Source organism: Carcharhinus amblyrhynchos, chromosome 35, assembly GCF_965287045.1.
Source record: "Carcharhinus amblyrhynchos chromosome 35, sCarAmb.v2.hapA, whole genome shotgun sequence".
Lineage (NCBI taxonomy): Eukaryota > Metazoa > Chordata > Chondrichthyes > Carcharhiniformes > Carcharhinidae > Carcharhinus > Carcharhinus amblyrhynchos.
The window spans coordinates 17,816,670-17,831,960 of NC_137358.1; the positions used below are offsets into that span (position 1 = coordinate 17,816,670).

Consider the following 15,291-nt stretch of genomic DNA (forward strand, 5'->3'; position numbering starts at 1 on the left):
ATCTGGGAGAAAGGGAGGGATATCTATGCCTTTTCATGAAAGAGGACACAAATCAGATACCAGAAAGGTTGGTGAATGCAAAGTTTAGTGAGAGGGAAGAACTGAGGGAGATCAATATTAGTAGAGAAATGATGCTGGGAAATTGGTGGGATTGAAGGCAGATAAATCCCCAGGGCCTGATAATCTAATCCCAGAGTATTTGAGGAAGTGGATCTTGAAATAGTGGATGCACTGTGGGTCATCTTCCGGGATTCTACAGACTCTGGAACAGTCCCTGCAGATTGGAGGGTAGCTAATGTCCCTCCAATATTCAGAAAGGGAGGTAGAGAGAAAACAGGGAATTATAGAGCAGTAAGCTTAACATCGGCAGTGGGGAAGATTCTCAAATCCATTATCAAGGACTTTATCGCGGAACATTTAGAAAGCAGTGACAGGATCAGACAGAGTCAGCATGGATTTATGAAGGGAAAATCATGCTTGACAAATCTGTTGGAATTCTTTAAAGATGTAACTAGTAGCGTTGACAAGGGGGAGCCAGTCAGTGTGGTATATTTAGACTTTCAGAAAACATTTGACAAAGTACCACATAAGAGATTATCGTGCAAGATTGAAGCGCTTGGGATTGGGGGAAGTGTATTGAGATGGATAGAAAACTGGTTGGCAGGGAGGAAACAAAGAATAGGAATTAATGGGTGCTTTTCAATTGGCAGGCAGTAACTAGTGGGGTGCCGCAGGGATCGGTGCTGGGACCCCAGCTATTCACAATATATATTAATGATTTGGATAAGGGAACAAAATGTAACATCTCAAAGTCTGCAGATGATACCAAGTTGGGTGGGAGGGTGAACTGTGACAAGGATGTAGAGATCCGACAGAATGATCTGGACAGGTTGGGTGAGTGGGTTAATCAATGGCAGATGCAGTATAATTTGGATAAATGTGAGGTTATTCACTTTGGAAGCAAAAACAAGAAGGCAGATTACTACCTGATTGGCTGTAAATTGGGAGAGGGGAGTGTGCAGAGGGACCTGGGTGTCCTTGTGCACCAGTCACTGAAGGTAAGCGTGCAGGTACAGCAGGCGGTAAAGAAGGTAAATGGTATGTTGGTCTTCATTGCGAGAGGTTTCGAGTACGGGAACAGGGATGCGTTGTTGCAGTTATACAGGGGCCTTGGTGAGGCCACACCTAGAGTATTGTGTGCAGTTTTGGTCTCGTTTTCTGGGGAAGGATGTTCTTGCTCTCGAGGGAGTGAAGGTTTACCAGGCTGATTCCGGGGATGGAGGGACTGATGTACGAGGAGAGATTGACTAGGTTAGGATTATTTTCGCTGGAGTTCAGATGAATGAGCGGGGAATCTCAGAGGCTTTTAAAATTCTAACAGGACTAGACAGGGTAGATGCAGGGAGGATGTTCCCAATGGTGGGGGAGTCCAGAACCAGGGGTCACAGTCTGAGGATTCAGGGCAGACCATTTAGGACGGAGATGAGGAGACATTTCTTCACCCAAAGAGTGGTGAGCCTGTGGAATTCATTACCACAGGAAGTAGTTGATGCCAAAACATTGAATGTATTCAAGAGGCAGCTGGATATAGAACTTGGTGCGAATGGGGAGAAAGCAGGATTAGACTAGGCCCAACCTGTCCAACCCTTTCTTATAAGAGAAAAGCCCTCATCCCAGGAATCAGTCAAGTGAACCTACTCTGAACTGTTCTAATGCAGTTTTATCCTTTTTTAAATAAGGAGATCAAAACTGTTTGCAGTAGAACAAAGGACAGCAGAGGGCTGGAACAGGCCCTTCGGCCCACCAAGCCTGTGCTGACACGTGACACCTTTCCAAACTAAAGACCCTTTGACTCCACACGGTCCATTTCCCACTACTCCTTGTCTGTTCACATCTCTGTCCAGATGCCTCTTAAATGTTGCTATTGTATCTGCTTCTACCACCTCCTCTGGCAGCACATTCCAGGCTCTTACCACCCTCTATAAAAAACTTGCCTTTCACATCTCCTTTAAACTTTCCCCCTTTTACCTTAAACCTCTGTCCCCTTAGTAATTGACATTTCTACCCTGGGAAAAAGACTCTGACTATCCATTCCATCCACACCTCTCAAAGTTTTTGTAAATCTCTATCAGGTTGTTCCCCCACCCCTGGGGACTTGTCTACCTTCATGCTTCTCACAACACCCAACACCATCTCCTTTTTTTATACTGACATGTCTAGAATATCATAAGAACATAAGAAATAGGAGTAGGAGTAGGCCATCTAGCCCCTTGAGCCTGCCCCGCCATTCAACAAGATCATGGCTGATCTGAAGTGGCTCAGTTCCACTTTCCCGCTTTCTCCCCATAACCCTTAATCCCCTTGCCTACCAAAAACCTATCTACCCGCGTCTTAAATATATTTAGCGAGGAAATCAGCATACCCCTCCCTAGACTCACCATCCACCATGTCCTTCTCCTTTGTGAATACCAATGCAAAGATCTCACCCAATTACTCTGGCTCCATGCTTAAATTCCCTCCTTTGCCTTTGAGTAGACCTACCCTTTCCCTAGCTACCCTCTTGCTCCTTATATACTTCTAAAATGCCTTAATCCTGTTTTCCAAGGATATTTCGTGGTTCCTATTAGGCTCCTAACTCCTTGTTTAAGTTCTTTCCTTCTTTCTATATATTCTTCGAGGGCTCTGCCTTTTTCAGGTTGGTGGCCTATATTTAAATCACGGGTAGATAGGTTTCAGGTAGACAAGGGAACAGATGGGAAAGTGGAACTGATCCACTTCAGATCAGCCATGATCTTATTGAATGGCGGGGCAGACTCGAAGGGCTAGATGGCCGACTCCTGCTCCTATTTCTTATGTTCTTAATCAGAGGAGGGAAGTGAATCAGAGAGGTATAGCAAGGAAATTCCAGGGCTCATGGCTGCCAATGGGAGAGCGATTACGATTAGAGGCCAGAATGCAAGGAGCACAGATACCTCAGAGGGACTGAAGGAGGTTATAGGAACAGGGATAGGTGAGGCCATGGAGGGATTTGAAAACAAGAATGAGAATTTATTAAGATCAAAACGTTCCTTGACTGGAACCAGCGAGCACAGGGAGTAAGGAGCAATGGGACTTAGTGTGAGGAAGGACACAGGGAGCAGGGTTTGGGATGAGCTCAGGTTTATAAAGGATAGAACTTGGCTGACCCAGACAGGAGTGTGCTGGGGTAGTCGGGCCCGGGAGAGGGAATGTTGGCACGGATGAGGTAAGGCTTCAACAGCAAGTGAGCTGAGATGGGTTGAAGTCAGGTAACGGTACAGAGGCGGAAATAGATGGTTTTAGTGATGGGGTGAATCCGAGGTCAGAACTTTACCTTAGGGTCAGATGTGACACAGGTTGTGAAAGATCTGGTTCTGTCTGACGGTGAGGAATAGCATTGGATAAACTCACTTTGGTCTCACTGGAATGATGGAGGTTGAGGGGGGCGACCTGATAGAGGTTTACAAGATTATGAGCGACACGGACAGAGTGGATAGTCAGATGCTCTTTCCTAGGGTAGAAAAGTCAAGTACTCGGGGACATAGGTTTAAGGTGAGTGGGGGAAAGTTTAGAGGAGATAAGAACATAAGAACATAAGAAATAGGAGCAGGAGTAGGCTACACAGAGGTGGTGAGTGTCTGGAAAGCGCTGTCCGGGGAGGGGGTGGGAGCGGGTACGATAGCCGCATTTAAGAGGCAACGAGACAAATACATGAATAGGATGGGAATGGAAGGATACGGACTCCGTAAGTGCATACAGCTTTAGTTTAGGCAGGTATCATGGTCGGCACAGGCTTGGAGGGCCGAAGGGCCTGTGCTGTGCTGTACTATTCTGGAGGTGGGATAGAGCTGGATAAATGTGCCTTTGATTAATGTCGGAGAGGAGACGGGAGGTCGGGGTCGGGGGGCAGAGTTTAGCTCCTCCTGAGTGTTCTCAGAGGTTGACTGAAACTCATTTTGTTCTGTATGTTGGGGTGTAGCCCCTTTAAGGGAACAGGTCAGGTGACCTGGGGTGTGGGGTGATCTGCCCGGGACCACCCTGAGAGGGCAGTTGTCAGGTGGAGTGTGGAGTGAGTAAGACTGCAGTGAAGACCCCTGTTCCCTGACACCTGTCTGAGGAGTGAGTTCTCGAAGATACCCCTCGGTACTGAAGAACTTCTGGCAACGAAGGATGGAGTGTTTGATGGTTCATAAGGTAAAGATCCGGATCTTCACTGTGGATTGTCTGGAAATCCATAGTGCAGAGTGCACAGGCACCCATCGGAGGATGGATAGGACCACGTTGGGGGGTGGGGGTGGGGGAAGGGGAGGGGGGGGGGGTGGTCCAGTGGTGCGAGGGGGTGGTGGGAAACAGTGAATTGGACAGACTGGAGCAACCGTCAAGTCTGTCTCCACCACCATCGCTGGCATTGGGTGATTGGAGGAAGACTCAGCCTGGGGAAGTGAGGATTATGGAGTGCTCAGGGGAAGGGAGCGTGGGAGCCAATGCGGGAAAAACAGGCTTTGGACCTAGTTCAGGGACAGGAAAATGCCTGCAAAGAAAAATGGCAGGAAAATTTGGTATGATCGGGGCGTTGGATGAAGAAACTGAGTCCTGGATGGTCTACATCGAACGGTTCAGTATATTTGTAACAGCGAATAGGGTGGTGGATGACTCATCGTGCTGCCCTTTCTCAGCACAGTCGGGAGCAAAACATTCGGTATCCTGAGGAGGTGTTGCCATCGGGGGTAAATGGAACTGAGGTGCAGACTGCCCGTGATCTTTTGAACAGTCTGGAGGGAGTTAATGGCCTTCTCCTGTTCCTATGTTACTGTGGTCCACTATGGCCAGGTTTCCACGGAGACTTCCAGCACGTGTCTGTATTGGTGCTGGGGACCTGGATCTGCACATCCCGCCCCCCCCATTCCCAACAGGTCTTGTTTTCACTGGGAGTGGAGGCAGGGTATGACTCACACATGGGGAAACCTAAACTTAGAAGGACCATTCGAACTCCGCGCTGAGTTCAAACAGACCCCATTTTAACTGGAATGAGGGTCTTATCCCACAGTATGAGAGCCCAAGTCTTTTACGGTACATGTAAATACTCATAAGGAGTGGATAAAGTTGATGGAGTTGTCAAGTTATTTAAATCCCCTGCTCTTTAAAAGCCAAAAAAAAACAGTCTAAACTGTGTGTGAGGGATGCTTGCAGTTTCAATAGCTGCTTGATAATGTAACCCTAAACGCTATCATTATGGAACTATTACTGCTTGATTGCTTCTACAACCTATCGTTATCACAGTGGTGGTGCTGGAAGTTTTCAGATTGATTGACAGATGTGGCTATTAAAGGATTAGCTGTCTTTGATGAGGTATTATGAATATAAATGCCTGTTTTTATAAAGGGTTTGGTACTTGAGGGAATTAAAGTATATTGAATGGCCTCTCGTGATTGAGTGTTTATTTGCATCGTGAATCTAGTAGATATTTAGAACTTTATTTTATTTCATATCAGCATGATTCCTGAGGTTTGCCTGTTTTGGATATGGGGTGAGTTGCTCTGGGAGGAGTGAGGGTACAGTGTGGTAGGTAGGATACATGGGTTGGCATGAAGTTGGCATGGGGGATATAAGGAGCCATGGGAGTGAGTGGCATGGGCTGGCATATACAGGCATGGGGAGTAGTTGGGGAGGTGAGGTCTTGAGGGCCTAATATTTAACAAAGCGACTGGAATAAAGCTCCAAAGAGCCAAAACGGGCCTTTAAAATAGCCCGCCTCACCACCCATTTGCCCTGGTAACCACCTGCAGCCTACGTTCAATGGGGGTGCGGAGAGGGTGGGGTTGCTGAGTCCATTCTCCACCCCCCCCACCTTCCCCTGGAGCTGCGATGGGTGGTGGTGATCTGGGGCATTTCCCAGCCCTGAGCACCTGTTCGGGGAGGTGGGGGGGGGCGGGTCCTGGCTCCTGAGAGATCCCTAACCTGAGGGAAATGAGGCAGATTACTGTGGGGTTGGCAATCTCTACTTACCCACTGCCTTGAGGGTGGCGTATTTATTGTAGTCCTGACCCTGGGGAGGAGCAGAGGCCATCCGCTGTAAGATGTTGTTGTGGGGGTGAGGTGGTCCCATCTGCGAGATGTTTGGTGAGGTAACGGCTGCATTATTCAAGTGAGGCTGATCTGTGGAGAGAAACAAGACACTGAGTACCAGCTGAGAGAAACAATCGCAGCTTTCTGGCCCATTCACACCGGCTTCAAAAGACCGCATCAAACCAGTCAGCGATCGATTTGGGGAGGGTGGGTGGGGCAATGGGCTAGGACGTTATTCTCAGTTCCTCCGCACAAACCTCAGACAGACTAGAGCCACTGGTTCACCCCCTGCTGAGATCCGAACGTGGAGAGTAAGGGCCTCCCCTAAGTTCACAAAGAACACATTCAGTCATTGGTGAATGTGGTGGGTTTTGAGTTGGTCTCCCACACTCTACCCTCAGTGAATGCGTGACCTTATTCAAACACATAAGATCCCGAGGTGGCTTTGCAGGGTAAATGGTGAGATGGTTTCACCAGTGGGAGAGTCGGAGGGGCATGGTGACAAGCTAAAGGGTCCGGTCATTTCAAACTGAGGTGAGTAAAAATTTCTTCTCGCAGAGGGTGGTGAATCTCTGGAAATCTCTGCCCCAAAGGGTGATGGAGGCTGGATCATTAGAAGTATTTAAAGTGGAGGTGGATAAATACTTGATAGATTGAGGGATCGAGGGCTATGGAACAGACAAGGAGGTGAGGCCAGCATACATCAGCCTTGCTGGTACTGCATGGCAGGGCAAGCTTGAAGGGACTGGTGACCAGCTCCTGTTTCTATCTTGTGTATGATGGTGGAGGCTCCAATGTTCTTTCCATCAAAGTGTCTGACTCAGAATCTCTGCCATTGGTGTGTGTTTGGAAGGATTTGTCGGTTGACACTCAACTTTGTTTGGCCAATTCACGAACATTGGCCTTTATCGCGAGGGGGATAGAATGTAAAAGCAGGGAGGTCTTGCTGCAACTGTACAGGGCACTGGTGAGGCTGCAACTGGAGTACTGTGTGCAGTTTTAGTCCCCTTATTTGCGAAAGGATATACTGGCCTTGGAGGGAGTACAGAGAAGGTTCACTAGGCTGATACCGGAGATGAGGGGGTTAGCTTATGAGGAGAGATTAAATAGACTGGGCCTGTACTCGTTGGAGTTTAGAAGGCTGAGGGGGGATCTTATGGAGACGTCTAAGATAATGAAGGGGCGAGATAGGGTAGAGGTAGAGAGATTCTTTCCACTTAGAAAGGAAACCAGAACTAGAGGGCACAGCCTCAAAATAAGGGGGGGTGCAGTTTAGATCGGAGTTGAGGAGGAACTTCTTCACTCAAAGGATAGTGAATCTCTGGAATTCTCTGTCCATTGACGTTGAATATGTTTAAATAATGGGTAGATAGATTTCTGATAGACAGGGGAATTAAAGGTTAAGGGGAGCAGGCGGGAAAGTGGAACTGATCCACTTCAGATCAACCATGATCTGATCTTAATTGAATGGCGGGGCAGGCTCGAAGGGCTGGATGGCCTACTCCTGCTCCTATTTCTTATGTTCTTATACACATCTTCCATTGGACATCAAGTCCTGGGGTAGTACTTGAAACCAGAGTTTCTGGCTCAGAGGCAGGGACACTAATCCACTGCGCCACAAAACCTTTTCATAGATAAGCATGAGAGAGAGAAAGGAATAGAAGGATAGGTTGATAGACTTGGCTGAATGGTGCGGGTAGAGCGGGGGGATGGGGCACACGCGGTGTAGCATAAATGACCCAGTAAGGACCAGTTTGATCGAGTGTTTGTCTAACACATTAAAATAGTCACACAAATGAACCAGCTGCAAACTTTGAGAGCAGAAAAATATGAAGGGTTAAAGTAAAGTTATTGCAGCATATTATTTATAGCAAATCAAGAGCGGCAATAAAGGGAAGGGCTTGAGGCGGGTGAGTAACAAGCAGCAGAGAGGAAGCAGCGCATCTGCATTCCCGGCCTCATCCGATGTGTCAGCTCCCATCTAATTACACACTAACATTCGTAACCGGGAAATTAATGAATTCAACTGCGCTACAGTGATGGGGAGGTTTTGGCGTGGCTCCCATTCGCTGCCCAGATTGTGACATCTCCTCATTCCCGATGGTGTGAAACCCCCTGCCCTCACCACCCCCCCCAAGCCAAACCTAGTGTAGCCGGTGCCCTCACCCCCCCCCCCAGACCAAACCTAGTGTAGCCCACTCTCCAGGAGACACCAAGAATGGCCCAGCTTGGAGGCGTCAGTCTCTCCCTCAGCACCCAGCACAACACTCTGGGTGAGAGGTGGGTGGAGACTTTAACATAGAGACTTCAGAAAGACCCTACCCCGGTGAACCATGGCGGGGGGTGGGTGCTGTATTGGATGCTGGCGCACCCCACACTGGGCCCCGTTCACCTGAGGCTGCTCTACGGGGCAGCCGGCAGTCCAGAGGAGATCCTGGGCTGAGTGGGGGCACAGGGAAGGGGACGGGGGGGGGGGGAGGGGGGGGGGTGGGGAGGGTGGGATTGAGAGACAGGTGCACAGTTGGGTGAGGGGTAAGGAACAATCGGGTCGGGGGGGGGGATTGGGAAATGATGGACAACGGGGAGAGGGGTGGAGCTGATTGGAGACAAGGGCTGGGTTCTTGAGCAGGAGTTTGCAACGGTTTTCAACATTCCTGTTATTCCAGGCTCCAGGTTCCGTTGTCTATATGAAATATTGGGTAGGGTACCTGGCACCACCCCGCCCCCCCCACACCCCCCCTCAACCACCCCCCCCACCACCGCACCAACACCCCCCCCCCCCTCCCCCCATCATCCCATCCGCAGCATGTCCCCCGGGGGTGGGAGGCAGCCTGCCATTGATCGGTGGCAGGATCTTCTGTCAATGAGATTCCGCAGGCTTCCCCCCAGCAGGGGGGCGGGGGGTGGGGGGGTGGTGGGGAGGCACCCTTGGGACTGGAAGATCCCACTGGCAGGAAAATCCCTGCCATATACATCGCTTTATCGAATCACCAAATTGTTAGGGGGGGGCAGAGGAGGCCATTCAGCCCATCGTGTCTGCACCAGCTCCCTAGATGGGCATTATGGCTGATTGACATTCCGCTGCCTTTTCCCCGTCCCTCTGCTTCTATTCAAATAATCATCTCATGCCCCCTTGAATACCTCGATTGAACCCACCTCCACCACACTCCCAGGCAGCACACTCCGGACCCCGACCACTCGCTGGGGAGAAAAGGTTTTTCTCAAATCACATTTACATATTTTGCGAATCATTTTAAACCCGTGCCCCCTCGTTCTCGATCCTTTTACAAGCGAGAACACTTCCTCCTGATCTACTCCGTCCAGCCCGCTCAGGGTTTTGAAAATTTCGATCAAATCTCCTCTCAGCCTTCTCCTCTCCACGGCGAACAGTCCCAACCTCTCCGTTCTATACAGTCATAAGAGGTATTTGGCTCATTTGGCCCATCGAGTCTGCACTGACTCTAAATCTACACTAATCCCACTTTCCAGCATTGGGCCAGAGTCTTGAATGTTCTGGTATTTCAAATTCTCATCCACTTTTTAATGGTTGTAAGGTTTTTGGTCTCCACTACCTTGGCACAGTAAGAAGTCTCACAACACCAGGTTAAAGTCCAACAGGTTTATTTGTTAGCACAATCTTTCAGAGTGTTGCCCCTTCAGCAGATAAGACTACCTTCTCCACTATCTTCCCAGGCAGCACATTCCAGATTCCTGTCACCCTCTGAGTGAAAATCTCAAATCCCCCCTAAGTCTCCTGCCCTCATTCCTGACCCTTCAACTAAGGGGAACAGCTGTTTCGTATCCACCATGTTCACACCTCTTGTAAACTTCTACATCTCAATCCTGTCCCCCCTCAGCCTTCTCTGCTGTAGAGAAAACAATCCAAGCCTATCCAGTCTCTTCCTTATCGCTCAAACGCTCCATCCCAGGCAACATCCAGGTGAATCTCCTCTGTACCCCCTATAGTGCAATCACATCCTTCCTATAATGAGGTGAGCAGAACTGCAAACACTACTCCAGCTGTGGCCTTACCAATGTTCTGTACAGCTCCAACATCACCTCCTGGCTCTTCCAATCTACACTGATAATTGCAAGTGTCCCATATATCTTCTTAACTACCCTAGTAACTTCTCCTGCTGCCTTCATAGATCTGTGGACAAGCATCCCTTCATCAGCGTTCATTTTTCAGAGTTAAAGGAGTGTGTGAGAGGGGGACACTGGGACAGACGGCCACCAGTGGCTAGAGGAGAGTGTGAGAGGGGGACACTGGGACAGACGGCCACCAGTGGCTAGAGGAGAGTGTGAGAGGGGGACACTGGGACAGACGGACAGCAGCAACTAAAGGAGAGTGTGAGAGGGGGACACTGGGACAGATGGACACCAGTGGCTAGAGGACAGTGTGAGAGGGGGACACTGGGACAGACGGTCACCAGTGCCTAGAGGAGAGTGTGAGAGGGGGACACTGGGACAGACGGTCACCAGTGGCTAGAGGAGAGTGTGAGAGGGGGACACTGGGACAGACGGTCACCAGTGCCTAGAGGAGAGTGTGAGAGGGGGACACTGGGACAGACAGTCAGCAGCAGCTAGAGGAGAGTGTGAGAGGGGGACACTGGGACAGACGGACACCAGTGGCTAGAGGAGAGTGTGAGAGGGGGACACTGGGACAGACGGACAGCAGCAACTAAAGGAGAGTGTGAGAGGGGGACACTGGGACAGACGGTCACCAGTGCCTAGAGGAGAGTGTGAGAGGGGGACACTGGGACAGACGGACACCAGCGGCTAGAGGAGAGTGTGAGAGGGGGTCACTGGGACAGACGGACACCAGTGGCTAGAGGAGAGTGTGAGAGGGGGACACTGGGACAGACGGTCACCAGTGGCTAGAGGAGAGTGTGAGAGGGGGACACTGGGACAGATGGACACCAGTGCCTAGAGGAGAGTGTGAGAGGGGGACACTGGGACAGACGGACACCAGCGGCTAGAGGAGAGTGTGAGAGGGGGTCACTGGGACAGACGGACACCAGTGGCTAGAGGAGAGTGTGAGAGGGGGACACTGGGACAGACGGTCACCAGTGGCTAGAGGAGAGTGTGAGAGGGGGACACTGGGACAGATGGTCACTAGTGGCTAAAGGAGTGTGTGAGAGGGGGACACTGGGACAGACGGTCACCAGTGGCTAGAGGAGAGTGTGAGAGGGGGACACTGGGACAGACGGTCACCAGTGGCTAGAGGAGAGTGTGAGAGGGGGACACTGGGACAGACGGACACCAGTGGCTAGAGGAGAGTGTGAGAGGGGGACACTGGGACAGACGGTCACCAGTGGCTAGAGGAGAGTGTGAGAGGGGGACACTGGGACAGACGGACAGCAGCAACTAAAGGAGAGTGTGAGAGGGGGACACTGGGACAGACGGTCACCAGCGGCCAGAGGAGAGTGTGAGAGGGGGTCACTGGGACAGACGGTCACCAGTGCCTAGAGGAGAGTGTGAGAGGGGGACACTGGGACAGACGGTCACCAGTGGCTAGAGGAGAGTGTGAGAGGGGGACACTGGGACAGACGGACACCAGTGGCTAGAGGAGAGTGTGAGAGGGGGACACTGGGACAGACGGTCACCAGCGACTAGAGGAGAGTGTGAGAGGGGGACACTGGGACAGACGGTCACCAGTGCCTAGAGGAGAGTGTGAGAGGGGGACACTGGGACAGACGGACACCAGCGACTCGAAGAGTGTGTGGGAAAAGAATGTGAGAGTGCAGGGAGGAATGTGGTTGGAGCTGCTGAGGTGGTGTCAGGATTGAAAAGCGAGATGGGTAAATGGGAGTAGCTGATTGAGTGAGTACGGTCAGGTAATTATTGATCACTTTTATCAGATATAACTTGTAAGGCCTCTATTTTGTGGTTTATAATTCTTCAGGGTTATCAAAAAATCATAGACTCCCTACGGTGCAGAAAGTGGCCATTCAGCCCATTGAATCTGCACTGACCCTCTAACAGAGCATCTTAAGAACAAAGAACAAAAAAATCAGCCCGGGAAACAGGCCCTTCAGCCCAACGAGCCCGCGCCGCCATCTCAACACCACCAGTCCACCTCTCTACCCATGACCCCTATCTAATGTTTTATGGCCTACTCACCCATCCTATCTCCGTAACCCCACACATTTATCCCGCTAATCCCCTCTAATGTATGCATCTGGGGATACTGAGGGGAAATTTAGCACGGCCAATCCATCTAACCTACATATCTTTGGATGTATATTCCCTGTGATCAGGGAAGAAGGATCCCAGAGTAATTGATATCATTTGATTTTCAGTATCTTATAAAAACAATTTCACTGGACTGGACATTATGTTCAGGTGGCTGAACAAGTCTCCCCATTAGATTTAGTTCTTTTTGAAACTCTCAAATGGCCAACATTGTTGGGAAGGCAAAGGAACTGCTTCAAAGATGCTCTCTGAAGTTCCTCCCTGCGGCAGTATGGACCAAAAGGTTTAATGTAAAAGGCTAAGTCATGACAGAAGAGCTCAAAGCTGTGGTGTGCTCCTCCTGCAGTATGTGGGAAGTCAGGAGCATTTCCAGTGCCCAGGGCCAGCTTGTGTGCAGGAAGGGTCTCCATCTGCAGCTCCTGGAAGCCAGGCTTTGGAGCTGGAGCGGTGACTGTGGACACTGTGGAACATCCGTGAGGTGGAGAATATCATGGAAAGCATGTATAGTGAGGTGATCACACTGCAAGCTGAGATTGCCCGGGCAGGGAGGGAATGGGTGACTACCAGATAGACCAAGAGGGCAAGGCAGGCAGCGCAGGAATCTCCTGTGGCCATTCCCTTCAAAAACAAATATACTGTTTTGGATATTGTTGGTGGTGGTGGTGGGATTGGGGGTGAGTGGTGGGAGCGGTGGCCTCTCAAGGGAAAGCAACATCAGCCAAATGTGTTGCACCACAGTTTTAGCTCTGCTGGAGAAGGGAGGAATAAAAAGTGTGGGAATGGAACAGTTATAGGGAATTCAACGTGAAGGGGAATAGACAGGCCGTTTCTGTGGCTGCAAACGAGACTCCAGGATAGGACATAGCCTCCCTGGTGCTGGAGTCAAGGACGTCTCAGAGCAGCTACAGGACATTCTGGAGGGGGAGGCTGAACAGCCAGTGGTCGTGGGACACACTGGTACAAATAACATAGGCAAAAAAAAAATGAGATGCTCTCCTAAAAACAGAATATAGGGGAGTTAGGAAGAAATTTGAAAAGTCAGTCCTCAAAGATAGTGATTCCAGGATTACTACCAGCCCCACGTGCTAGTCAGATAGCAGGTTCTATCTATACCTGAATATGTACTTGGCTGAACAGCTGTGGGGGGGGGGGGAAGAGGATTTCAGATTCCTGGGGCGTTGGGACTGGTTCTGGGAGAGGTACAAGCTGGACGGGTTACACCTGGGCAGGACAGGGACTGATGTCTGAGCAAAGTATTTTTTAGAGTGGTTAGGGAGGATTTAAACTAAAATGGAAGCGGGATGGGGACCTACACAAGGAGTCAGAGGAGGGGGAATGAAGGACAATAGACAAAAGGCAGTCAGGGGAATGAGAAAAGGGATAGGCAGAGAAACCAAGGGCCACATTCAAATCAGGCCTCAGTGAAGAATAAGTTGATTTTTGATTTGATTTATTGTTATATGTGTTAGGATACAGTGAAAAGTAAAGTTTCTTTCTTTTAAAGTTTATTTACTAGTACTGATAAGGTTTACTTGTTGCAATGAAGTTACTGTGAAATTCTTGCACGTTATATAGACAAAGCATACCATTCATAGAGAAGGAAAGAAGACAGTGCAGAATCATAGAATCCTACAGTACAGTACAGGAGGCCATTCTGCCCAAGTCTGTACCAACTACAATCCCACCCAGTCCCTATTCCCGTAACCCCATACATTTACCCTGCTAATCCCCCTGACAGCATGGCCAATCGACCTAACCCGCACATCTTTGGATTCTGGGAGGAAACTGGAGCACCCGGAGGAAACCCAGGCAGTCACGGGGAGAATGTACAAACTCCAGACAGACAGTGACCCGAGGCCGGAATTGAACTCGGGTCTCTGGCGCTGTGAGGCAGCGGGGCTCACCACTGTGTCACTGTGCCATAGTGATACGGTCAGAGCTAGGGTGTGGAGAAAGATTAATCTAATGCGAGGTAGGTCGATTTAAAAGTCTGATGGCAGCAGGGAAGAAGCTGCTCCTGAGCCGGTTGGTATGTGACCTCAGACTTTTGTACCTTCATCCCGACAGCAGAAGGTGGAAGAGAGAATGTCTGGGGTACGTGGGGTCCGTAACTACGCTGGCTGCTTTTCTGAGGCAGCGGGAAGTGAACAGGACCAGCAGTGTTGAAAAGACGAGCCTTCAGGCTTTGTGCCCGGAGCATTCGCAATAAAGTAGATGAATTAGTGGCGTAGTCGAGATTACAGAAACATGACTGCAGGGCGAGCAGGGATGGGAACTGAACATCCAGCGGTATTCAGTATTGAGGAAGGACAGACAGAGAGGTAAAGACAGTGGAGCTGTATTGCTGGTTAAAGTGGAAATTAATGCCATCCTGAGGAAGGATATTAGCTCCGACAATACGGATTTGATATGGGTGGAGCTGGGAAAACGTTAGAACGGATGGAACTGTATGGTGATGTTGGTAATAACATTAAACAGGAAATTAGAGACGCATGTGATAAAGGAACATTTGTAATTATGGGTGACTTTAATCTGCATATAGATTGGGCAATTCAAATTAGTCTCAATATCGTAGAGGAGGAATTCCTGGAGTGTATATGGGATGGTTTTCTGGACCAATACACTGAGGAACCAACTAGAGAACAGGCTTCCTAGTCTGTGTATGTGTAATGTGAAAGGAATAATTGGCAATCTAATTATGTGAGACCCCTTGGGGATGAACGTCCGTAACACAATAGAATTCTTCATCAAGATGGAGAGTGGCACAGTTGATTCTGAGATAAGGGTCCTGAATCTTAATAGAGGAAACCAAGATGGTATGAGGCATGAGTTGGTTAGGATGGATTGGGAAACGTTACTTAAAGGGATGGCGGTGGATCGGCAATGGCAAATATTCAAAGAACGCGTGGGTGAACTGCAACAACTGTTCATTCCTGTCTGGGGCAAAAATAAAACTGGAAAGGTGGCCAAAGCCTGGCTTCCAAGGGAAATTAGAGATAGTGTTAGATCCAA

General features: G+C 49.6%; 1 protein-coding gene across 1 annotated transcript in view; it reads right to left on the reverse strand.

Moving 5' to 3' along the window:
- The window catches only part of LOC145361671 (protein shisa-9-like), a 95,470-nt gene that overhangs the window by 2,636 nt on the left and 77,543 nt on the right, over nucleotides 1-15,291 (reverse strand). Inside the window, exon 3 of the mRNA XM_080217565.1 lies at nucleotides 6,025-6,174. Coding sequence (XP_080073691.1) covers nucleotides 6,025-6,174 — 150 coding nt within the window. The remainder of the gene's footprint in view (nucleotides 1-6,024; nucleotides 6,175-15,291) is intronic.